At 49.8% G+C, this 23,122-nt stretch overlaps 2 protein-coding genes and 1 long non-coding RNA gene across 9 annotated transcripts in view; 2 read left to right on the top strand and 1 right to left on the bottom strand.

The window, feature by feature from the left end:
• ABCC1 (ATP binding cassette subfamily C member 1 (ABCC1 blood group)) overlaps positions 1-8,354 on the top strand; it is a 132,480-nt gene extending 124,126 nt beyond the window's left edge. For 2 of the 3 annotated variants that reach the window (XM_082432547.1, XM_082432548.1), the window contains 5 exons: positions 2,293-2,439; positions 3,728-3,886; positions 4,626-4,792; positions 5,890-6,084; positions 6,665-8,354. In XM_082432547.1, the coding sequence (XP_082288673.1) occupies positions 2,293-2,439; positions 3,728-3,886; positions 4,626-4,792; positions 5,890-6,084; positions 6,665-6,773 (777 nt within the window). In that variant the 3' untranslated portion in view covers positions 6,774-8,354. The other variant, XM_082432549.1, reaches the window with a different exon arrangement.
• Positions 8,355-8,377: 23 nt separating this feature from the next.
• ABCC6 (ATP binding cassette subfamily C member 6) overlaps positions 8,378-23,122 on the bottom strand; it is a 71,447-nt gene continuing 56,702 nt past the window's right edge. For all 3 annotated transcript variants that reach the window (XM_082432552.1, XM_082432551.1, XM_082432550.1), the window contains 6 exons: positions 21,879-21,980; positions 20,875-21,021; positions 18,710-18,868; positions 18,427-18,593; positions 16,397-16,591; positions 8,378-16,081 (listed from right to left, as the gene is read on the bottom strand). In XM_082432552.1, the coding sequence (XP_082288678.1) occupies positions 15,973-16,081; positions 16,397-16,591; positions 18,427-18,593; positions 18,710-18,868; positions 20,875-21,021; positions 21,879-21,980 (879 nt within the window). In that variant the 3' untranslated portion in view covers positions 8,378-15,972. The remainder of the gene's footprint in view (positions 16,082-16,396; positions 16,592-18,426; positions 18,594-18,709; positions 18,869-20,874; positions 21,022-21,878; positions 21,981-23,122) is intronic.
• LOC309646345 lies at positions 16,598-23,121 on the top strand. Of its 3 annotated transcripts, none has more exons than XR_014255304.1 (4): positions 16,598-17,536; positions 20,455-20,646; positions 21,698-21,831; positions 21,939-23,121. It is a non-coding gene; the product is annotated as an uncharacterized lncRNA (long non-coding RNA). The 3 variants fall into 3 exon arrangements; XR_014255306.1 differs by lacking the exon at positions 16,598-17,536 and having other exon boundaries at positions 18,878-20,646; positions 21,939-22,183; positions 22,808-23,121; XR_014255305.1 differs by lacking the exon at positions 16,598-17,536 and having other exon boundaries at positions 18,878-20,646.

Raw genomic sequence — 23,122 nt, forward strand, 5'->3', positions numbered from 1 at the left:
AACCCTGCATTTATTTAACCCAAGTCCTCATTTTATAGGTGGAAGAAAAAGGCATGTAGAGGGACGATGGCTGGTCTGAGGTCACACATGGTCCGTGGGACAGCTGGGAGTAGGACCCAGGTCTCCAGGCTTTGGTGCCATGTTTCCCCTAATAACTGCCTTATTCTGCCCACACACTACCTCCGAATAGCAGTAGTAGTGTTAATAATGGTAATAGCAGTGATGCTTGGAGATACCACCATCCTCACTACTACCAATAATAATAGTAATAGGGACACACATATTGTGCTCTTGTGGGGTGTCAGGGCCTGGACTAAACATGTTACATAGACTAATTCATTTATTCTTTACACAGCCTTATAACTCACATTCTGCTGTTATCCCCATTTTGCAGGTGAGGAAATGGACAGAGAGAGGTTAAGTTGCTTGCCTAAGATCACATGGCCGGTAAATGGCAGACCCAGGATTTGGGTGTGTGCCTTTATGCCGCACTTTATTCCAAGAAAATGCCCCTTGGGAATGAGACCAAAGTGACCCTGGTTAGACTCTGTCTTGAGGATTTACAGAGGTGAACTACGCCAGGTCCTTTAATGCTCTGACTTGGTGAACCAGGGCCCACTTCATCAGAGAGCATCTGTCAGAATGGTGTGAGCGCCCCCTGTGGAAATAACAGCACATTACACCAGGAGTTTCCCACCCTACGTTGAATTTATCTATTTATTTATTTTTAATTTATTTTTATAAAAGCTTTCGAGATGTAATTCATATGCCACGCAGTTCACCCGTTTAAAGTGTGAAATTCAATTTAATTTACTTTAAAAAATATTTTACTTATTTTACTGCTTTTAATTATTTATTTTTATACTTTTAGAATAAGAGCATATTTGAAAAAGACCAAAGAAAGATCACCAGAGTCCTACCACTATTAAAATATACGTATTTACTTATGTGTTTATATATATTATGTATGACATTTATTTATAGGTAGAAAGCTCCACCCACTTCTCTCCAGTCCCCTCTGTGTTCTTATAGCATGTCCCCTTATTTATATAAAGGGTGTAAAAAAAAATTAACGTAAGAAGTTTATGGGGGAGAAAGGGTGGACTTTCTCTTTTTTTAAAAAAATTATTTATTTATTTATTTATTTATTTATTTATTTATTTTTGGCTGTGCTGGGTCTTCGTTTCTGTGCGAGGGCTTTCTCCAGTTGCGGCGAGCGGAGGCCACTCTTCATCGCGGTGCGCGGGCCTCTCACTGTCGTGGCCTCTCTTGTTGCGGAGCACAGGCTCCAGACGCGCAGGCTCAGTAGTTGTGGCTCATGGGCCTAGCTGCTCCGCGGCATGTGGGATCCTCCCAGACCAGGGCCCGAACCCGTGTCCCCCGCATTGGCAGGCAGACTCTCAACCACTGCGCCACCAGGGAAGCCCGGACTTTCTCTTTTATTGCCCTCACCATTCCTCTCCTTCCCTGAAGATAGCCCTGAGCCTGGCCCAGAGCACATCCAGGTGTAGACCTCAGGAAATGCTGAACTGAACTAAGCAGCTTTTCAGAAATAGGGGCTGTGTGACCCCAGGCAAGTTGCTTTCTTTCTCTGTGTTTCAGTTTCCTCATGTGTAAACTGGGGATAGGAAAGACCCCACTCGTGGGATTGTACTGAGGATTAAACGAGGTAGTGTGATAGAGTGACCTTCAAGTGTTAGCTGCTGCTTTTACTGTCGACCTCCAGACCTTAGAAGCCATTGGAGTATCTCACCTTTACCCTTGTGTCTGTCTAGAGAAGACCGCTCATTCATTGATTCAGTCCATGAGTGGTTATTGAGCACCTACTATGTGCTCTGGGCCCTGGGATATAGCAGTGAACGAATAAAAGAACCTGTCCTCATAGAGGGGATTTCTAGTGGGTGTGGGTGACAGAACAAGCAAATATGTACTTAAAATGCTAGGAGGTGGGTAAGTGCTCTGAAGGAGAATGGAGTGGGGGAGGGGAGAGATGGGCCCAGGGCTAAGAGGGTGGTCGCATTGACCTGAGATCTGTAGCAGGTGAGCAGGTCCAGAGGGTAGTTTGGGGAAGAGCACTCCAGGCAAAAGAAGCCGCAAGTGCAAAGGCCCTGAAGCAACAGGTGTGGGTGTTCATGGAACAGTCCAGAATTCAGTGTGGGGAGCATAGTGAGCGAGGGAGAGGGCCGTGTGGTCAGAGGGGTCATGGAGGCCGCTCACACAGAGCCTTAGGGCACACACATGAGATGGACTTCAGACTCCTGAACCCCACCCCACCACCCACTGTGATTGCAGGCTCCCTGGCGAATACAGGAGATGGCACCGCCCAGCAACTGGCCCCAGGTGGGCCGAGTGGAGTTCCGGGACTACGGCCTGCGTTACCGAGAGGACCTGGACCTGGTTCTCAAGCACATCAACGTCACCATCGATGGAGGGGAGAAGGTGGGTGCACTTTGACTCCCACCAGTTCACAGTCGGGCGTAGGTTGCCACCAGGCAGATGAAATGAGCTTCGTCATTTTCCCAGTCTGTCCCTGTCCCAAACCACAGGGTGGAGTGGCCTTTTGGGGAGGGGCTTATGGAAGTAAAAGCTGCTCGGAGAGTGTCCCAGCAGGGTTGCAGACTGGTAGCCCGAGGGCCAAAGGAGGCCCACAGATACGTTTTGAAAGAAATCTAAGTTGCAAATGTTGAAAAATCTGGAATGTTTTATATAAAAATCCATTTCCTGCTTTTCTTGAAAGATCAGAACATCTGGCAACACTGGGCCCATCCTCCTTGCCTGGCTCTTTCTAGACAAGACATGAGCCTCCCAGTTCACCGACTGGTCCCTTCCTGCTCCATTCATGTGCCCACTCGGCCTGTAGGCATTCGAGTTGGCAGTCTCTAGAACAGAAAGACGTCATCGTCACTACTAGGGATGGCTCAAGGGACATGTGAAATGGACAGAATTTTGGAACGTATTGCTGTTCCTGGAAGACATCCTTGCCCTGAGACCAAGGGTCCTCCTGGCCGTTTGCCAGAAGACAGTGTTTCATCTCTGAACATACGGATTTGTTAAACTTCCTACCCCAAGGCTCAGAATGTTCTGTTCCCATGAGAGAATTTCTCCAACTTATAACAAGGGGAGGAACAGAGTGGGCGGTGTTCTCACTGACGCTTTATGGCTTATGTTACATCATGAGACTCTGCTCTGTGAGTTGCTGTCAGAGGGTGGAGGAGCTGGCCTCTCCGGAGCCCAGATGAGAAGGGAGAGTTCTAACTGGAACATCAATCATTGGCCATTAAATGGGCAGCCCAGTTCCCTCAAGAGAGGATAAGTAGAGGCCAGCTCGTATCCCTAACCTCTTTTTGCTTACTCAGCTGGGATGCAGGGGGATCTGCTTGAACCTTTGAGATATTTCAACAGCTCAGATATTTCACCAGAACAATCTGATTATTACTTAATATTATCTTGAGTTGAAAATAACTAACTTATAAAAAGAGCTGATTATAATTTTAATTTCTAAAAAGAGCTGGCAAAGAGAAGGGAGTCCTTCTTGACCTTTGGCCAAAACAGCCACTAAAGGAATGTCTCTGGGAAGCTGCTGAGGATGGGGGCTATGGTGGGAGGTGGGTTGACCAGATGACTGAATTGCTCTGGTGCTGGTACTTAAAATGAGGGCACCATGGGGCAGGAGGTAACGCCAGATAGCAGCATTCCCACTTCACCCTGGGCCCTTCCTGTCCCACAGGTTGGCATCGTGGGGCGGACAGGAGCCGGGAAGTCGTCCCTGACCCTGGGCTTGTTTCGGATCAACGAGTCTGCCGAGGGAGAGATCATCATTGACGATGTCAACATTGCCAAGATCGGCCTGCACGACCTCCGCTTCAAGATCACCATCATCCCCCAGGTGGGGCCGACGGGCTGGGCTGGGTCACGCTGAAAGCGATGTGTGTGTATTTTCAGGACAAACCTACCTTTATTCCTACTTTGTTACTTTCATGGTTTTTTTCTTTTTACTGAAATTATGCTATGTTTCTTCACGGAATCTCCTCTTAGCACATAAATAACAGTGGGACTTAAGCAGGTTTCATTCATTCCTTCACTCCTGCCACCCAGTAGGCAGCTTCCTGAGCATCTCACAGGATCCAGTTAAGATACCGGCTTCTCTGCCGGCTGTCGGTCAGCACAGGGATCTCTGACCCTCCCAAGAGCTAGGCGAGAAAGATGAATTTTCTAGACTGATGCCAGTAGGTGGTGATTCCTTAATACGTTGCCTTTTAGTGTTGTTTTGCCTTATATTTCTCCTAAGGTTCTTATTTGGAGGCGGGATGGGGAGGAATCCAAGTACCTTGCAATTAGGAATTGCCCATGCTGCATCTCCCTTCCCGAAAGTTCCCAACACATTTGCATATTGAATGCTCTGGGAAATCTTGCAAGAAAGAAATCTATTTTATTTCACTTAACCCAGAGTTTTCCAGGCTTTTTTCCCCCATTATTGACATCTTCAGAAATGGTGATTCCAAGGGACTCTGAAACCCCATTTTGAACAATTCTGGCAAGAACTTTCTACATTGCGCCTCTTTGCCCTACCCGTGTCCACCGTGACGTGAGCCTCATATGTCATCTGCCATCTTCCCTCCGAACAGGACCCCGTTTTGTTTTCGGGTTCCCTCCGCATGAACCTGGACCCATTCAGCCAGTATTCGGATGAAGAGGTCTGGACGTCTCTGGAGCTGGCCCACCTGAAGGGCTTCGTGTCAGCCCTTCCCCATAAGCTGAACCACGAGTGCGCAGAAGGCGGGGAGAACCTCAGGTAGGCGGGGGTGAGGCCCCAACCGGGTCTCCTCGGCTTCAGCTCTCCCTCCGTCAGGGCGTTTGTAGGTTTTGTCCATTTCCATCTGGTTCAGACCTGGGTTTGAGTCCCAGCTCTGCCACGTGAGCTGTTTGTCTCTTAACCTCTTGGGGCCTCAGTTTCAGTATCTAAAATGGGTTTCAGTCTAGGCTCATTTTACCATGAGGTGTAACCAGGATGGCCAAAACGCTTCCTTGCTTACACCAGCTCCATTCAATGGAGAGTGGCTATCAGTTGTTAAACTTTGGAAAGGCTTCTCTTCCGGTCAGTAAATAGCACTGCTCTGAGCCCTCCGTGTCCCCACCCACTGCCCCAGCTGCCGTGGTCCGTCTCCCAGGCTCCCCAGGATCCACCCATGATCCAGCAACTGAAGTGTTAATGCCTGGCGCAGCAGGGATCCTGTGCCTCTTTCACTTATCCATCACCATGACAACCAGGCACCAAACCTCAGGTGTGTTCAACAAGAGCCGTGACCGCTCACACACTGGGGCGGTCAGCCAGGCGACTCTGCTAGTCGTGGCTCACGCACGTGGGTGGTGGCCGCTGGCTGTAGGCAGATCTATTCGGCCTCTACTGGGGGCAGTTAGATTCTGCCCCGTGTGTCCCTCATCCTCCAGCAGACCAGCTCAGGCATATTGTCATGGTGATGGCAGAGGTGCAAGAGTGAGCAAAGCCTGGTGTGCATTCCCATTTCAAGCCTCTGCCGGCCTTATGTTTGCCAGCATCCCGTTGGCCAAAGCCAGGCACGTGATTGAGTCCAAAGTCCGCAGTGAGGGGCCCTACAGAAGGCATGGATATGAGATCATTTTTGCTACCTGTTATTTTGGATATCACCTCTGAGCCCTGTGTTGAGAACGATTCTGAGCCTGCTTCTAGCTCAACGGGAAGACCGTTCTGATCGATTAGTGATGTCTGCCATGGGCACAGATGTGGGGAGTGGAAGCGCTCTCCTGATCTAAACAGCACCCAGTGTCTCTTCTCCCTTCTCTCAGTTCAGGCCTAGGCTCAGGGTCGGGGTGGTTTTGACACTGTTTCCTGGTCCTTCTCTCCCGGTCAAGCGTCGGGCAGCGCCAGCTTGTGTGCCTGGCCCGGGCCCTGCTGAGGAAGACGAAGATCCTTGTGTTGGATGAGGCCACGGCTGCTGTGGACCTGGAAACGGACGACCTCATTCAGTCCACCATCCGGACGCAGTTTGACGACTGTACCGTCCTCACCATTGCTCACCGGCTCAACACCATCATGGACTACACGAGGTGATGCCCTGGCACAGAAGGCCTCCGGACCTTGTGGTCCACCCCGGTCACCCGTTCATTCATTCATTCATTCATTCATTCATTCAACACTGTCCTTATGCCTAGTGACATCCTGAGCTGGTGGAACCTCTCTTTGTCCTGGTTAGTACCAGGCATTTTTTGACATCACTCAATCATTTATTCAGTCAGCACGTGTGGAGTGCCTGCCACATTCCTGGCTCTGTTCCAGGCACTGGGGACTGAGCAGGGAGCTGTCAGACAGGGAGCCCGCCTACGGGACCTTATAGATTAGTTGGGGGCTGGGTGCAGAGACAGACAATAAACACAGCAACAAATAAAAGGGAATGGTGCTGGGAAGGAAATATAAAAGGCGATAGAGAGTACTGGGAGTAGCATCACAGGACATTGACATTGACTAGAACTGGGGTTGAGGATGGGCAGCCAGGTAGAAGGCTACTGTAAGAGTCGTGGTATAGGTGTTAGGGGCCTGACCCAAAGCAGGGACTTTCCCAGATGGGCTCTTGGGGCACGAGGTGCCAACCCCTTCCCCACCCCTCATGTCTGCATCCCCTCCTTGCAGGGTGATTGTCCTGGACAAAGGGGAGATCCGGGAGTGTGGTCCCCCCTCCGGCCTCCTGCAACAGAGAGGTCTCTTCTACAGCATGGCCAAAGACGCTGGCTTGGTGTGAGCCCAGAGCGGGTGCAGCTACTCAGAACTGCAGGGCCGACATGCCAGCAGCCAGGGATGAGTCGGCATCCTTGGGAACCCAAGCCTCGCGTAGACTGAAACCAAAAAAAAAAAAAAAAGAAAGAAAAAACCAAAACACACAGAAAGCAGCCACCCTCTGGCCCCCTGGCCTGGAATTGGCTGTGAAGAAACAGGAGAGACACAGGGATGCGGTGCCCCCAAAACACGCACATCCTTGCCTCTGTTACCCCCACAGACGCACACACATTCTCACGCCCCTGGGAGGGCACATGTGCTCTCTGTGCTCTGTGGGGTGGTTTGGGCCGCCAGACTTCCAGAGAAATCGGTTGCATAAAACATGCTAGTGACCAAATCCAGACAACTGCCTCAGATCTCTCCAGCCGAAGTCTGTGGGTTCCAAGCTTTCGAGACGCTCCCTGGTCCCCGACACCTCTCTGTCCTTGCCTGGCTCTACCCAGATGCTTGTTTCCCCAAGGCTGCAGTTTGGAGGTGAGGGGCCTGGTGAAGATCATTTTCCCTCTCAGGCAGTGTCCTGCGGGCCGTGGACGCGCTTCTCACCAGCCATCTGGTCTTCTGGGTGCTCAGACGTGGGAACCAGTGTCACAGCGCTGCCTCCACCGGGACTTGCTTCATGGGCCAGAGGCCGCATGTCTCCCAGCGCTTCTCGTTGACGGGACTGGGCTGGCCTCCGGGTGACCTGGCCCTGGAGCTCCAGGCCGGGAGAGTTCTCTCAACGCCGACTTCCCCGCTTGACTGCTCACCTCCTCACTCGCTCCCGTCTTTACCTTGCCTTCCTTCCTCCCTCTTTCTACCTGTAGCTAGAATGGGTTTACGCCTCCAGGTGCCGAAAGAGAAGACCTGCTCATGGTTATGCAGCGTTCAAAGCCAAGAGCGCTGGTGCCTCCAAGTGTGAGCAGTTGGTACTGAAAAGAGCCCCGTTGAGTCTCCTCCTTGTTCTTAGATTTCAGTTTCTCACCCGGGGCCTCTGGTTGGCTGTCAGGGGCGGCCGGGTGGAGAACTTGACTTATGGTTACTGAGTCTCTTCTGGGACAAGAAAAGAACCCAATCATGAGTGTCAGTGATTTTCTTTTTCTTTTTTTTTTTAAGTACTGCTCTAGGGAGAAAAACAGTCTCAAGACTTTAATTTCTTGGGAGGAAGTACTGGGCCGAGGAGCGGCATCCCAGGGAATGGCCATGTTGGCTCAGCATCTGGTGGTTGGTCCCTGTGTTCCTGGAAGGAAACGGGCAAGTGGGGTCCTTTCTTCAAAGCCCTTTAGGTCCCCTGATTGGAGACCAAAGTGAGACCCAAAAAGCAAAGAGAGGTCACGGCTGCCCCAAGATTCATGCTCGCTATGTGAATTACGTTGCTGACTTCAAGCCAGAGAAGCATCTTTCTTCTTTTAGGTGGAAATACATATTTATTTTTTGTAAGTTAAACCATTATTTCACATTAGATAAACCAAGTGTTTCTTGGGGATCTTTTTGTAATGACTTACACTGGAAACGTGAACATTTGCAAATAATTTGCAGTAAAAAAAAAAATATTTTATTTCTTTCTAAACGACTGTTCCATTTTCTTTCTAGCGAAGGTTCCTGCCATCTCTCCAGGAGTCGGGATGGGGCACCCTCTCATCTGCTGCTGTTCTTTCTCCTTGGCGAGCATGTTGTTTCTAGCGGGAGCTCTTGGAATTGGGAACCTAGAGATTAAGAATCAGGTGGGGTTTGGTGGGGAATCGGTGTAGCACGGTGGACAGGGTCCTGTCCTTGTCATCTGCAGGCTGTGTGACCCTAGGCAGGTCACTTAGTCTTCGTGCCTCGGTTGCCTCATCTGTAAAATGGGGCTGATCATACCCTCCTGGGCTTGTTGTGAAGATGAGCACTGATGTGTGTGTTATGTGCATGGCCCAGGTTGGGTTCTAAGACACAGGCAAGGCAAACATCACAAGTGGCAAGAATTACCCTTGGAAATCCCTTTGTGGTGTTAGGCCAGGCTAGGCTATGCTGCAGTAACAAACTAGCCATAAACTCTTGGGACATGAATACAAGGGTGTATTTCTCGTATATTTCTTGATGAGGATCAGGCGCCTCTCCTTTGGTACGATGACTGACAGATCCAGACTCTTCTGGTTTTATGACATCGCCTCTCAGGGGCTGGCTTCTGGGTCACCACAGCTGGGGAAGGGAAGTTGTGGACGACTCACACCCACTGTTAACTGTCTCAAACCAGAAGTGACACAAGTCAGTTCCACTCACAGCCTGTTGGCCAGAATTAGTCACATGGCCCCACCAGGCCACAAAGGAGGCAGGAAATGCAGGGACGCTTAAGGAAGGAAGCCCCTCCCTGTGGTAACTGATGTTATTTCTGAGTTTTGGATAGTGGGGGAGGAAGACCGGGGTGTTGGGATCTGAGTTCGTATTGGTGAGTCTCGACAGCGAGGAATGCCAGGATTTGGGGAGCACACACCCCAGAACCATGCTCCAAGGACACACGCAGGTGGAGCGGCCAGCGCTGGCTGTGTGTCCCCTACCCGTCCCCCGCCTCCAGGCTGCCTGGTCTGAGGAGCTGGGAGGTGAAGGTGCTCAATGAAAAGCAGCTGCGAGGTTGTCACCCTTAGAATGAGAAGCACTTGGATGTGCCCTGTGGGGAATCGATTTTAGATGTGGGTGTGTCTCTGTCTCAGGGCCTGGCCCTGAGTATTAAAATCCTGGGTCAGATGCTAAATGAGTGTGCGATCGGCGTGTGCCTTCCACGTCATGAAGAGTGGCGGGTGCAGCATTAACCCTGAAGAGGGTGAGCCAGGGCGTGGAGGGGGGTGTTAGGGGGCCTGCACACCTCTTCCAGGTGAGTGCCCCAGCGCCGTGGAAGGAGAAGGGGAGAAGCAAGCTTTGTTGTGCACCTGCTGCGTGCCAGGCCCTGGGCTCAGCGCTTTGCACAGCTCTCCCCGTGGGAAGGGAGCCCCGGGCCAGAGAGCATCCCCAGCCATGCTTGCCTCCTCGCCTCGCTGCTGTTCTTCCAACCTCAGGGTCCTCTCTCTTTTCCCAGACGTCTGCGTCACCTGCTCCTTTCCCTGTTTGACAGGGGCAGCTCCGTGCAAGCAGGGCTGTAATCTCTTTATTTCTTGCTGAAGGCTCATATGGCACGTGCTTAGTGACTGCATTCTCCAATCTGGGACTGTGCTGTCCCTGTGCCAGGCCGGGACCCAGATTGAAGTCATTGGGACCCTAGAACTTGCCCTTCCGGAGTTGCAGCTTCCTTGCTGGTACAACTGGGATCTTTGTAGCCACCTGGCCAGGTGGCTGTGAGGATGAAGACAGCCATGCCTGGCCCTTAGGATGCCTTCATATGTGGTGATGCCATCCATGCATTCATTCGTCTGTTCATCCATCCACCTAGTCATTCCCTCCATCCATCCATCCAGTCATACGGTCAGTATCTATTGACCCCTCCTACGCGCTGTGTACCACGCTGGGTGCGAGGGAAAGCACAGCCAATACAAATGCACAGATCTCTCGTCTCAGTTCAAGAAGGAAAGGAGCCCTTTCCTGCCCTTCTGGTGGGATTCTAGAGTGGAATTCATCTCTTATCCATGAGCGATGTGCTAGAGCTAAAGAAATGTGCGAGAGGCAGTGTGGTACAGTGGTTAGGACGTGGGCTCTGGCACCAGCCTGCCTGGGTTCAGATCCCTACTTACTTACACTCTGTCTCAGTTTTGTCACCTGTAAAAGGGGCCTAATGATAGTACCTTCCTCAGCAAAGCATCCTAGTAAGGTGTGGGGTGACGTACCTTCCCCCTCCGATTGTGAGGATTAACTGGGTGACAGGCATTTAGAGCAGGGCTGTGTGTTTGCAGTGACCAGTGGGACTCGGGTGAGGTTTAAGGACCTACCGAGAGAGGCACTGACCAAGGAAGGTCTGTACATAGCTTTCCTGCCTCTTAGCTGTGCTCACCCGCCAGCCAGGCCCTGCTGACAGGAGCCATAGCCAGGGGATTAATGGCCCGGGTAGCCCACGGGCTGGTGTCCAAGGAGCCATGGGGTGGGCCCAACAGCAGCCTTGTTAGTGGGCTCTTGCGGGCACTGGTTCCGTAGCCCACACTCTGCTTCCTGGCAAAACACCTCCCTCCATGAAGGAGGCTCTTGTGGCCCTGGAACAACGCCAGGTGACCATGCCAAGCACACAGCTGCCACCTTTGCCTGCAGTCGCTCTGCCAGGGCATCAGCTGGCTCGGCTCCAGGAGGAGACATGAGAAGCACTGTGTCTGGTCCCTTCCTGCACCTTGCAGTAGGACAGACACCCACACGAGATGACTTGGACTTTGGTGTTAGGCCCAAGGGGAGATCCCTGCTCTGCCACTTACTAGCCAGGTGGCCTTGCCAGGTCACGTCCACTCTCCGAGCCTCAGTTTCCTCATCTGCAAAATGGAGCAAAATCACTAGTAATGATGACATTTTGTTGGCATGACGGGGGCAGGCAAGGGATGCAGACCCCTGCCCCATTTTGCAGGTATCAAAATGAACTCTGGTCACATCTTGAAAAGGGGAGGCAGCCATGACTGGACCTGGATTTAGATTCCTCTGGGCTGAAAACCCTAAGTCAGGATGGACAATCAGAAAGTCCCCATGAGGTTAGGAGGTCAATAGGCACAATGAAAAAGTGTATACAAAACAAAGATAACAACTCAAGCCTTAAACTATTCAAAGGAATACAGAAAAAAAAAATGTCCCCATGAGCTGTCTGGGACAGGGCAGGCCCTGTGTCCGGGCAAGTAGGTGTGTGTCCACGGGCCTCTCCTGACACACCAACACAGCTGTTGCCCAGGTATCAGTGCATTATTGATGGCGGAGACCCATGACTCAACTGGCAGTGTCTGGAGGCATTTTTGTCACAACTAGAGGAGAAGGTGCTCCTGGCTTCGAGTGGGTGGAGGCCAGGGATGCTGCTGACGTCCGACAGTGCGCAGGACGCCGCCACGTGGAATTGCCCACCCCGCATATCAATAGTGAAGAGGTTAACAAAAATCCTGTGGTATCTGCCCTCCTCTGCTGCCCCTCAGAGGCCCGTAAACAACAGTATCGAGAATAATAGCAAACGATTATTGAGCACTTACTTTGTACCCTGCTCGGCTCCGACCCTCTCTGAGTATTAACTTGCTCTCTCCCAGCTGCAGTGCCGGGGGTCAGTGCAGACCCCTGGGCGGCCATAGTTATGATCCGGGGATTTGTCTCATTTCTCACGCTGCCCTTTTCAGCTGTGTCCCTGTGACCTCAGGCTTGGCTACTTCAGGCTCTCACCTCTTTCCTGGTGCTTGAAGCCATTTTCATTAGAATGCTGATCGCTGTCACAAACGGGCCTGAGCCTTGTGCGCTGTGTACTGACCTTCATGGAAGCAAGCGCTGGACCTTGACCCACCCCTGACCTCGGCCTTCCAACAGCGTCTCCCCCACGGCGCCTGGCGGGTGGAAGTGTGACCAGAAACGCCCTAGGTGTTCCATCAGCTGCTGGGGCAGATGTAGTCCTGAATAAACAAATGGATGAAATGCACCAAATCCTGAGCAAATTCTCCCGGTAGGGCCCAGGAGACCTGTCTCTTCTCACCTCCCTTTTGGAATTGAACTGTGTGCTGGGCGAGGGCTTGTGCCCGGAGAGGCCCTTCCCTGGTGTGGGCTGTGGCTTGTGCATCTGTTCAGACATAATGCTCCCTGGAGCTCATGCATGAGGGTGGAGTAGCGGTTCTCAGTCCTGGCTGCACGTTGGAATTATATGGGCTGGAGACCACACCAGTGGTTGTGAGGGCGGGGGGAGGTGGGTGTGGTTACAGAATAGCAATTTGAGGGGTCCACGTGGAGACAGAAGCAGTCAGCATCCCGACTGTGGTGATGGATGCAGGAACCTGTACGTATGATGCAAAACACACACCCAGTGAGTACAAGTAAAACTGGGGAATCTGAACAGGATCGGTGGATTGTACCAATGTCAATTTCCTGATTGTGATATTGAGCTGTCGTCTTTTAAGATGTTACTGTTGGTTTCTCAGGTGAATTCTACCAAACATACAAAGAAGAAGTCACACCCATCCTTCTCAAACTCTTGCAAAAAATTGAAGAGGAGGGAACACTCCCAAAGACATTCAATGAAGCCACCATCACCCTGATACCAAAACCAGACAAAGACACCACCAAAAAGGAAAATTACAGGCCAATATCTTTGATGAATATAGATGCAAAAATTCTCAACAAAACATTAGCAAACCAAATCCAACAATGCATTAAAAAGATCATACATCACGACCAAGTGGGATTCGACAAAGTGCTATTCACCCAAGTTCACAAGGATGGTTCAACATACGTGAATCAATGTGATACGCCATGTAAACAAAAGAAAAGACAAAAACCTCATGATCATCTCAATAGATGCAGAAAAAGCATTTGACAAAATTCAACATCCATTCATGAGAAAAACTCTTAACAAGGTGCATATAGAGGGAACACGTCTTGATGATAAAAGCCATTTATGACAAACCCACAGCCAATATAATACTCAGTGATGAAAAGCTGAAAGCCTTCCTGCTAAAATCTGGAACAAGACAAGGATGCCCACTCTCACCTCTTCTATTCAACATAGTATTGGAAGTCCTATCCACAGCAATCAGACAAGAAAAAGAAAGAAAAAGGTACCCAAATTGGAAGGGAAGAGGTAAAACTGTCATTATATGCAGATGATGATATGATATATAGAAAACCCTAAAGACTGTACACAAAAGTGCTAGAGTTGATAAATTCAGCAAGGTAGGATACAAGATTCACATAGAGAAATCAGTTGCATTTCTTTACACCAACAATGAAATATTAGAAAGGGAATGTAAAAAAAAAAACCTTTTAAAATCACAACCCCCAAAATAAAATACTTAGAAATAAACCTCACCAAGGAGGTGAAAGACTTATATGCCAAGAACTATAAAACATTAAAGGAAATTAAAGATGATTCAAAGAAATGGAAAGATATCCCATGCTCTTGGATTGGAAGAATTAATATTGTTCAAATGGCCATACCACCCAAAGCAATCTGTAGATTTAATGCGATCCCTATCAAATTACCCATGACATTTCTCACAGAACTAGAAAAAAATAATCCTCAAATTCATATGAAACCATAAAAGACCCAGAATTGCCAAAGCAGTCCTGAAGAAAAAGAACAAAGCAGGAGGCATAACTGTCCCAGGCATCAGACAATACTACAAGCCTACAGTAATCAAAATAATATGGTACTGGCACAAAAACAGACATATGGATCAATGGAACAGAATAGAGAGCCCAGAAATAAACCCGCACACCTACAGCCAATCTTCAACAAAGGAGGTAAGAGTATACAATGGGAAAAATAGTGTCTTCAGCAAGTGGTATTGGGAAAGTTGGGACAGCTGCATGTAAATCAATGAAGTTAGAATGCATCCTCTCACCATGTACAAAAATAAACTCAAAATGGCTTAAAGACTTAAACATAAGACATGACACCATAAAACTTCTAGAAGAGAACATAGGCGAAACGTTCTCTGACATAAATCGTACCTATGTTTTCTTAGGTCAGCCTCCCAAGGCAATAGAAATGAAAACAAAAATGAACAAATGGAACCTAATCAATTTACAAGCTTTTGCACAGCAAAGGAAACCATAAGAAAAATGAGAAGACAACCTGCAGAATGGAGAAAACATTTGCAAATGCTGCAACCAACAGGGCTTAATTTCCAAAATATACAAACAGCTCATACAACTCAACAACAAAAAAAATGAAACAACCCAATCCAAAAATGGGCAGAAGACCTAAATAGACATTTCTCCAAAGAAGAAATACAGATGGCCAATAGGCACATGAAAAGATGCTCAACATTGCTAAATATTAGAGAAATGCAAATCAAAACTACGAGGTACCACCTCACACCAGTCAGAATGGCCATCATTAAAAAGTCTACAAATAACAAATGCTGGAGAGGATGTGGAGAAAAGGGAACCTTCCTACACTGTTGGTGGGAATGTAAGTTGGTGCAGCCACTGTGGAAAACAGTATGGAGGTTCCTCAGAAAACTAAAAATAAAATTACCATATGATCCAGCAGTCCTACTCCTGAGCATATATCTGGACAAAACTATAATTCAAAAAGATACATGTACCCCTATGTTCATAGCAGCACTATTCACAATAGCCAAGACATGGAAACAACCTAAATGTCCATCAACAGATAAATGGATAAAAAGATGTGGTACATATATACAACGGAATACTACTCAGCCATAACAAAGAATGAAATAATGCCATTTGCAGCAACATGGATGCAACCAGAGATTATCATACTAAGTGAAGTAAGTCAGAAAGAGAAAGACAAATACCATATGGTATCACTTATATGTGGAATCTAAAGTATGACACAAATGAACCCATCTATGAAACAATCATGGGCATACACAACAGACTCTGCCAAGGGGGAGGGGGTGTGTGGGAGGTTGGGGTGAGCAGATGTAAGCTTTTATGTATAGAATGGATAAACAACAAGGTTCTGCTGTATAGCACAGGGAACTATATTCTATATCCTATGATAAACCATAGTGGAAAAGAATATTTTTAAAAAGAATGTATATATATGTATAGCTGAATCACTTTTCTGTACAGCAGTAATTATCACATTGTCAATCAACTATACTTCAAAAAAAAAAAAGATGTTATTATTGGGGGAAAAGTAGTAAAGGGTACACAAGGAGTTTTCTGGATTATTTTTTACTGCTTGTCAATCTACAATCATCTCAAAATAAAAGGTTACTCTGTAAAAGGTACACACACCATTGTTCCAGCCCCAGCCCCAGGGATTCTCATTTTATTGGTCTATGGTGGAGCCTGGGCACAGGCAGTTTTTTGGGGTCCCCAGGTGAGTACAGTGGGCAGCCAGGGCAGAGAGCTGCTGTCGACTTTGGCTCCAGGGTAGATGCGGCTGGATGAGCCCTGATCAGACCAACCTGCGGGTTGCTGTGTCCTCTTGGGTCTGGGGTGATCGGGCATTTTCTCCTCCCAGAGAGCAGAGAGGGGTCTAGACTCAATTCCACGTGGCCACTGATGACCCCGGGTCACTGTGTCTCCAGGGCCTGGCAGACTCTCTGGGTTGGTGGGGCGGGAGGAGGATCCAGGGGCTGGGCTCAGACCAGGCCTGATTCCTGCGCCAACCTGTAAAACAGGCCCCTCTGGGCCAGCAGCTGGGCCGGGCTGCCGCTCTCTGCCACCTGCCCCTCGTCCATGACCAGCACCCTGCAAGGGAGAGGGACACAGCCAGCTCTTTGGATCCCAGCCCAGGGTCTTGGCTGCTCTGAATGCCCAGCGTGTCTGCTCTGAGCGAGTCTGGCCTTCCACGTGGCTTCCTGACCCTGACGGCTCAGTTGGAAGCATCTGCTGGGCATGTGTCTTCGGGTTTATCCTTCCCCTGTGGGCATCAGTCTTGCCACCTGTACAACGGGCACTTCATAATCTATTCCAGTGCCCTTCCAGCTCTAAACCCTGATGCCTTCCTTTGCCTGCAGGGGTGCCCTGGGGGCCAGCTGCGTGGGGTGGGGTAGGGGGGCTTACCTGGCACAGTCCAGCACGGAGCGCAGGCGGTGGGCAATGAGTAGTACCGTGCACTGCGCAAACCAGCTCCCCAGGGCAGCCTGCATCTGGCGCTCCGTCCCCGGGTCCACAGCAGCCGTGGCCTCATCCAGGATGAGGATCTGGGTTTTCCGGAGAAGGGCACGTGCCAGACACAGGAGCTGCTTCTGGCCCAGGCTGGGAATGAGGGGGACAGGCCAGATGTTTGCACATCAGGACTGACCTGCAGGGGGTGCCCACAAATGTGTCCTCATGGCAGCTGCGGGAGTGGGGGATGTGTGCCTGTGGGTCCCTAGTCTACAGAGCTGGTAGGAATTCCCATCCTGCCATTTTTGAGCAGAGTGACATTAGGCAAGTCATTGAAACCCTCTGGGCCTCAGTTTCCCCATCTGTGCAATGGCTATCTCTGTTTCTATTCTATGGTCTTCACCATGTGCCAGACACATCCTATATGCTTATGTATATTAACTCATCTCATAAAGACCACAAAGGTAGGTATTGTGTCAATGAGTCCTTACTGGGTTGTGAGGATAAGAAAAATCATTTAAAAGCTATGCATGTCACAGAGTAAGCCCTTCTTTTACTCCAGTTACAGATAAGGAAGTTGAGGGTCAAGGTCACACAGTCAGTGAGCCCCCAGAACCTGGAGACTCAAGGGTGTTTGGGGCTGTTTCCTGCCATGTCCAGCTTCCTCTCAGAGTAAACCCTTTAGGGAACCAGGACCTACTACGGCCATGTGGGTGTCAGGTGCCTGGGCTTTGCTCCAGACTCACCACTTGTGGGCTGGGTGAGTTGGCAAATCTCAAGCCTCAGATTCCAACTCTGTGAAATGGGATTAGTGTAAGTGCAGCTTTGAGGATTAAAATGAATATTGAAATGAATATTTCTTACATGCCAGGCACTATTTCAACAACTTTACACATAGCACTCATTTAATCCTTGCACAGATAGGCAGGTTCTAACTATTATTCCCATTTTACAGATAAGGAAACTGAGGCACTGAAGATTAAGTAACCTGCCCAAGATCCTACAACTATGTCTATGCTCCTGGCTACCAAGCCCTGCTGCCCCTCTAGTGCCATTACCACCCACGGTCTCTTACCCTAACATCTTCTGGGTCAGGTGGGTTTTAGAATCCAGAATGTCTTGACTTTTAAAAAGGCACACACCTGTACATCTATGTTCACAGCAGCACTATTCACAATAGCCAAAAGGTAGAAACAACCCAAGCATCCATCAATGGATGAACGGATAAGAAAAATGTGGTCTATCCATACAATGGAATATTAGTCAGCCTTAAAAATGGAGGAAATTCTGGCGCATGTTACATCATGGATGAACATGGAGGACATTATGCTGTGTGAGATACGCCAGTCACAAAAAGACAAATACTATAATATTCCACCTAAATGAAGTACCTAGAGAAACAAAGTGAAATGGGGGCTGGTGGGAGGGAAGAACAGAGAATTATTGTTTAATGGCTACAGAGTTTAGGTCTCACAAAATGAAAAAGTTCTGGAGGTTTATTGCACAATGATGTGAATGTACTTAACACTATGGAATTGAACACTAAAAAATGGTTAAGATGATATGTGTATTTTACTACAATTTCTTAAAGCTTTTAAAGGCGTACACCCTATGTTACTTGACAACCCCAGTGAGCGTGGGGTTAGCGCCCAATATCAAACACAATATTTTTGCAGCAAAATAAATGCTGAGTGAGATAAATACAGACCAGAAGTAGCCTTGTGTCAGTAGAGGTTGAGTTTTGCCACCAAATAAATTTAGAAACAAATTTAGGAAAAAGAATATCTCTTGATATTCAGAGATTGTGTTGGAGTTTGGAATGGCTGATGAGGGATGGGATTTGTACTGTGATTAGGAATAGGATGGGGTTGATCATCCTATGTGGGGAGGTGACTTCCAGGGCATATTACCCTGGGGGGGACCTTGGCCATACCTGCCTCTCCCCCAGCACCTCACAGGGTCTGGCTGGGGTGCGGCGACCCTACCTCAGGTTGTCGCCTTGGTCGGCACACTCGTAGTGCAGCTGGCCGGGCAGGCTGGCCACCGCGGCTCTGAGCTGCACCGTCTCCAGGGCCGCCCAGATGGCTTCGTCCGAGTGCTCGTGTAGCATGTCGAGGTTCATTCGCAGAGAGCCAGGGAACAGGATGGGGTCCTGGCCGGGAGGGACAGTGGGTCAAAGCCGGGCCAGCCATGCCTCCCACCTCTCCCCCTCCCCCCACCTCTGCCCACCCCTCCCCCCACCTCTGCCCACCCCTCCCCAGGCCTCACCTGGGGGATGATGGTGATCCTGGACCGAAGTGTGTGCAGCCCCACTTGGGCGATGGGGACCCCGTCGATCCAGATCCCGCCCTCAGCCGCCTCTAGGAGCCGCAGCAGGCCCCTGGCCAGGGAGGACTTTCCTGCCCCTGTCCTACCAACGATGCCCACCTGCCGGGGGATGGGGGAGTAAGGCCCATTCCGACCAGGCCTGGCCAGAAGAAGGCAGGCCATAGCCCACAGGGTTCCTGGGCATGTCTTTGCTAGATGTTTCCCCTGCACCCAAGACCCATCCATCTATCCATCATCCTTTGAGCATCCATCCTTCTATCTGTCCATCTGTCCACCTGTCCATATATCCATTCATCAGTCCATCCAACCTTCTGTCTGTGCATTCTTCTCTATCGTCCCCTCATCCTGATACACCTCTCCCATCTTTTCATCCACTTCCCTACCCTTCCTTCTATTCCTTCATCCTTCCCCTTCCTTCCATCCACACCCCCTCCATCATCCTCATCTTCCCTTCCATCCTGTTTATGTCCCATCCTTCTATTAATCCCCCTTCCTTCTACCCATCCCTCCCTCACACTTCCTTCCATCCCCCTCCTTCCATCCATACCCTCATCCTTCCCTCTGTCCTTCATCCTTCCTTCCACACATCATCCTTCCATCCATATTCCTATCCTGCCTTCCATCTCTCGTCTTTTCTTCCACTCCATCCTATCCATCCATTCATCCTTCCATCCATGCCTCTTTCTCCTTTCCATCCAGCCCGCAATCCCAGCCATCCATCCTTCATCCTTCCATCTATCTGCCCATCTTTCTATCCATCCCCCATCCTTCCTTGACACTTGGTGGGGGTTCAACACTCTTTGTTTAATAAGTGAACGAAGCATGTGTGTCGCCCATTGTATGACAGGCACTCTTTTAGGCACCAGGAATACAGAAATTAAGGAGTCCTTGCTCCAAAGGGCTCACCATCTGGTCTTGGAAATAGTGCACCTGAGTAACCTTAAATACAGTGTGATGAACAAGCACTCTCTATAATCAGGCTCTGGCCCTGCAGCAATGGAGGTAAGCATGGAGGTGCTGCTGTTCATGTTGCCTGGGACAGGGGTTGATGGGGTAATCAGAGAAGGCTTCATGGAGGAGGAGATACTTGAGTGGAATCTTGAAGGATGACTAGGAGTTCAGGGAGGGGGAAGATTCCAGGTGAACCACACCAACTGCTAGCCTGTAAGCTCTTCGAGGGCAGCACCATGTACCCACCTGGCCCAGAGGCTGCTGCTCCACAAATGTTGGCTAAGCCCTGGCAGGGCAATGAATGAAGTGGAGAAAGGGCCTTGAATGCCAAGCTCAGGAGTTTGGGCTTTACCAGAAGGAAGCTGGGAGAGGGAGGAAAGTCTGGAGCAGGGAAATGACATGCTCAAATCAAGATCACAGGAGAATAGATTGGAGGGGGTGAAACAGGAAGCTGAGGGCCTGGAGCAGTGGAGGGGAGGGCAGGGAGGAAGTGTCGCCAGGTGGGGAGGGCAGAGAAGGATTCAGTGAAGCAGCCTGACTAATCATCTGTAAATGAGGTGATATTAGGGGTGTTGTCAGAATGAAAATGCAAATAATAATGAATAAAAGCATTGGTGAGCACTTCTGTAGCATTTGCTATGTGCCAGGCACTGTTCCAGGCAGTTTCTATGTATTAACCCAGGTAAACTTCTTAACAACTCTATGAGGTTGACATTATTATTCCCATTTTACAGATGGGAAGCTGAGACCAAGGCATGCAGTGACTTGTCCAAGGTCAGCCATGGCAAAGCAAGGAACTGAGCCCATGCAAACTGGATAAGTATGTGGAACATTCAGCACCTCACCCAGCACATAGTAGGTGTTCAACTAATGACAGAGAAAGAAGAAAGAAGTTGGGGTGATGCCTCCCCATCTGGGACACCAAGGTGGGTGGGTTTCACCAAGATGGAAGCAGGTTTGGGGAAGATGATAAGTTCCATTTAGGGTGTGGTGGGTCTGAAGACTGGGGGACCTGAGGTGAGGACGTGGAGCAGGCAGCTGGTGCTCAGGACCTGGACCCTGGGTGATGCCCAGCCTGGCCATGGCCCTGAGGCCTCTCCAGCCGCCCTGTGGCCTGGCCACCACAAGGAGGAAGTTGTAGGTGAGCCGCTCACCTTCTCTCCTGCATGGATCTTGAAGGACACTCCCCGCACAGCCAGTGGGAGCTCGGGTCGGTATCTCAGCCCAAAGTCCCGGAACTCGATCTGCCCCCCACGAGGCCAGGGGGGCCGGGCCGCACAGGTGGCCGGCCTCCAGGGTGCCTAGGGCAGGAGGGGACACTGGATCAGAGGAGCCTTTCTCCAGGCTTCTCACAAAAGGGCCTGCCTCTCTGACCCTCAGTTTCCTCTTCTGTAAAGTGGGCTTATTTACCGCTATTTTACAGGGTTGTTATGGGGCATGGAATGCAGCAAGGCTAAAAACAAATAATATTTGGTATAGTGAAAATAAAAAAATAATGGTGTTGGCTACTCTTTATCTATTGTTGTTATTAGCCATTATTAATTTTCAAATAATATTCTCTCTTTCGCTAGAGGTAGACACTCTCCTTTTAGTGAAAAGGGCAAGTCTGTGCAGTGGGGAGACCAATGCTGCCATTTGCTATTCCTGTGACCTTGAACAGGTCACTCCACTCCCTTGAGCCTTGGTTTCCCCATCTGTGAAATGGGGCTAATTAGAGTGGTGGACATGTATTGAGTGTTTGTGGTGTGCCAGAGACTGTATGAAGTCCTTTATTGTGGGATGACCTTCTAGTACACCCCGCACTGTTATGTTGCCGCTGTTTCTCTGCTGTTCCTGCTATTATGTTTCAGTAGTGCTATCATGTTACTGTTGTGCTGCTGTTATGTTTCTATAATGTTGCTATCAAGCTGCTGTTATGTTACTGTCATGTTGCTGTTACTCATGGTCCCCTGTCACATGCCCTGCCTTGCCATTCAGAGGAACCAGGATTTGACCTCGTCTCAGACCCTACCCCTTAACCATTACTGCCACCTTGGCTGTGACTCCAGTCTGCAGTGGTGGGGACTCTAAAGCCAGTGGCAGATGTCAACATGGGTCCACCGTCCTCTGCTGTAAGTCCTGGATGGTGCCCGCCCCCCCTCCATCTCTTGCCCATCACCTCCTTGGGCGTCTGGGCGTAGTCCTTCAATCGTTCCACCGACACGATGCTGCTCTCCAGGTCTGTCCAGCTGCGAACAGCCCACTGCAGTGTCTGGGTCACCTGGTTCGAGAAGACACCTCAGGACAGCTTCAGCAAGGCCACCCCACAGGTAAGGCAGGGGCTGGGAGGCAGGACCCAGGGCAGACAAGGGGGCAGAATTTGGCTGTAGCCACAAGGATCCCTCTTTTCTTTTAGTTGAACTGGAGTATATGGACCAGAAAGGAGCCCTCGGACATCAGCTTATCCAACCCTTCTTGAAACAGGTAGGGAGACAGGACCAGAGAAGGTGTGTGGCCCTCTCAAGGACACCCAGCAGGATCCAGCCCAATGACGTCCATTCAGAGAGGTTTCCCTCCACTTAACACTGATTTCCCACTTGGAGCCACGCCAAGCTCCTCCCCAGGGCCTGCTCGCCTGCCTGCTCCAGCCCTGCCCCCACCCCTTCCCAACCTCATTTCCCTCCAGTTTTGTCCTCACACTCTCTCCAGCCACACCGCTTTCTTGTTGTTCCTCTAACACACCAGTCGCGCCCCTCCCGCCATCCCAGGGCCTTTCCTCCTGCTGTGCCCTCCACCAGGACTGCTCCTCCCCTTCCCCTCCCCTATTCCCCCACTTCCTTTAGGCCACAGATCTCAAGCCCCTTCTCAGAGAGGTCTTCCGGGCCATGGGAAAGAAAAGCACCCTCCCCCCAATCATGTTCCATCCTGTTACTTGCTTTATCCTTAAGCTTAGTTGCCTCAACTGTAAAATGAGGACAGTAATAGTACCCCTGGTGGGGTTGTGGGCAGGATTAAATGAGCTAATATTTATAAAGCTCTTAGAACAATGTCTCATTCATAATGAACGCTACTTACATATATGTATATATATATATTTTTCCTTTACAGATGTCATAACCTGACGTTAAATATTGTTATTAATAGTTAACAAAACGTTAACAATGCACTGGAAATGGACTCTGTCTACTTTATCTCAGTGAGTCTTTATAGTATCCGAAGTGAAGGGATTACTGCCCATTTTTCAGAGAAGCACACCGAGGCTCCGAGAGGGAAGAAGAGTCTCGCCCGAGGTCCAGCCCAGGCTCTTGCAGAGCCGTGTCTTCCTCACTGGTTGGTAGTTTGGACTCAGGTCCTTGAAGGTCCCACTGGCAGAGGTCTGTGTCCATTCTGCCCGCACCCCAGAGCCCAGGTTGGGGTGTTGGA

The sequence above is a fragment of the Balaenoptera physalus genome (assembly GCF_965194825.1).
Source record: "Balaenoptera physalus genome assembly, chromosome: 16".
NCBI classification, from domain to species: Eukaryota; Metazoa; Chordata; class Mammalia; order Artiodactyla; family Balaenopteridae; genus Balaenoptera; species Balaenoptera physalus.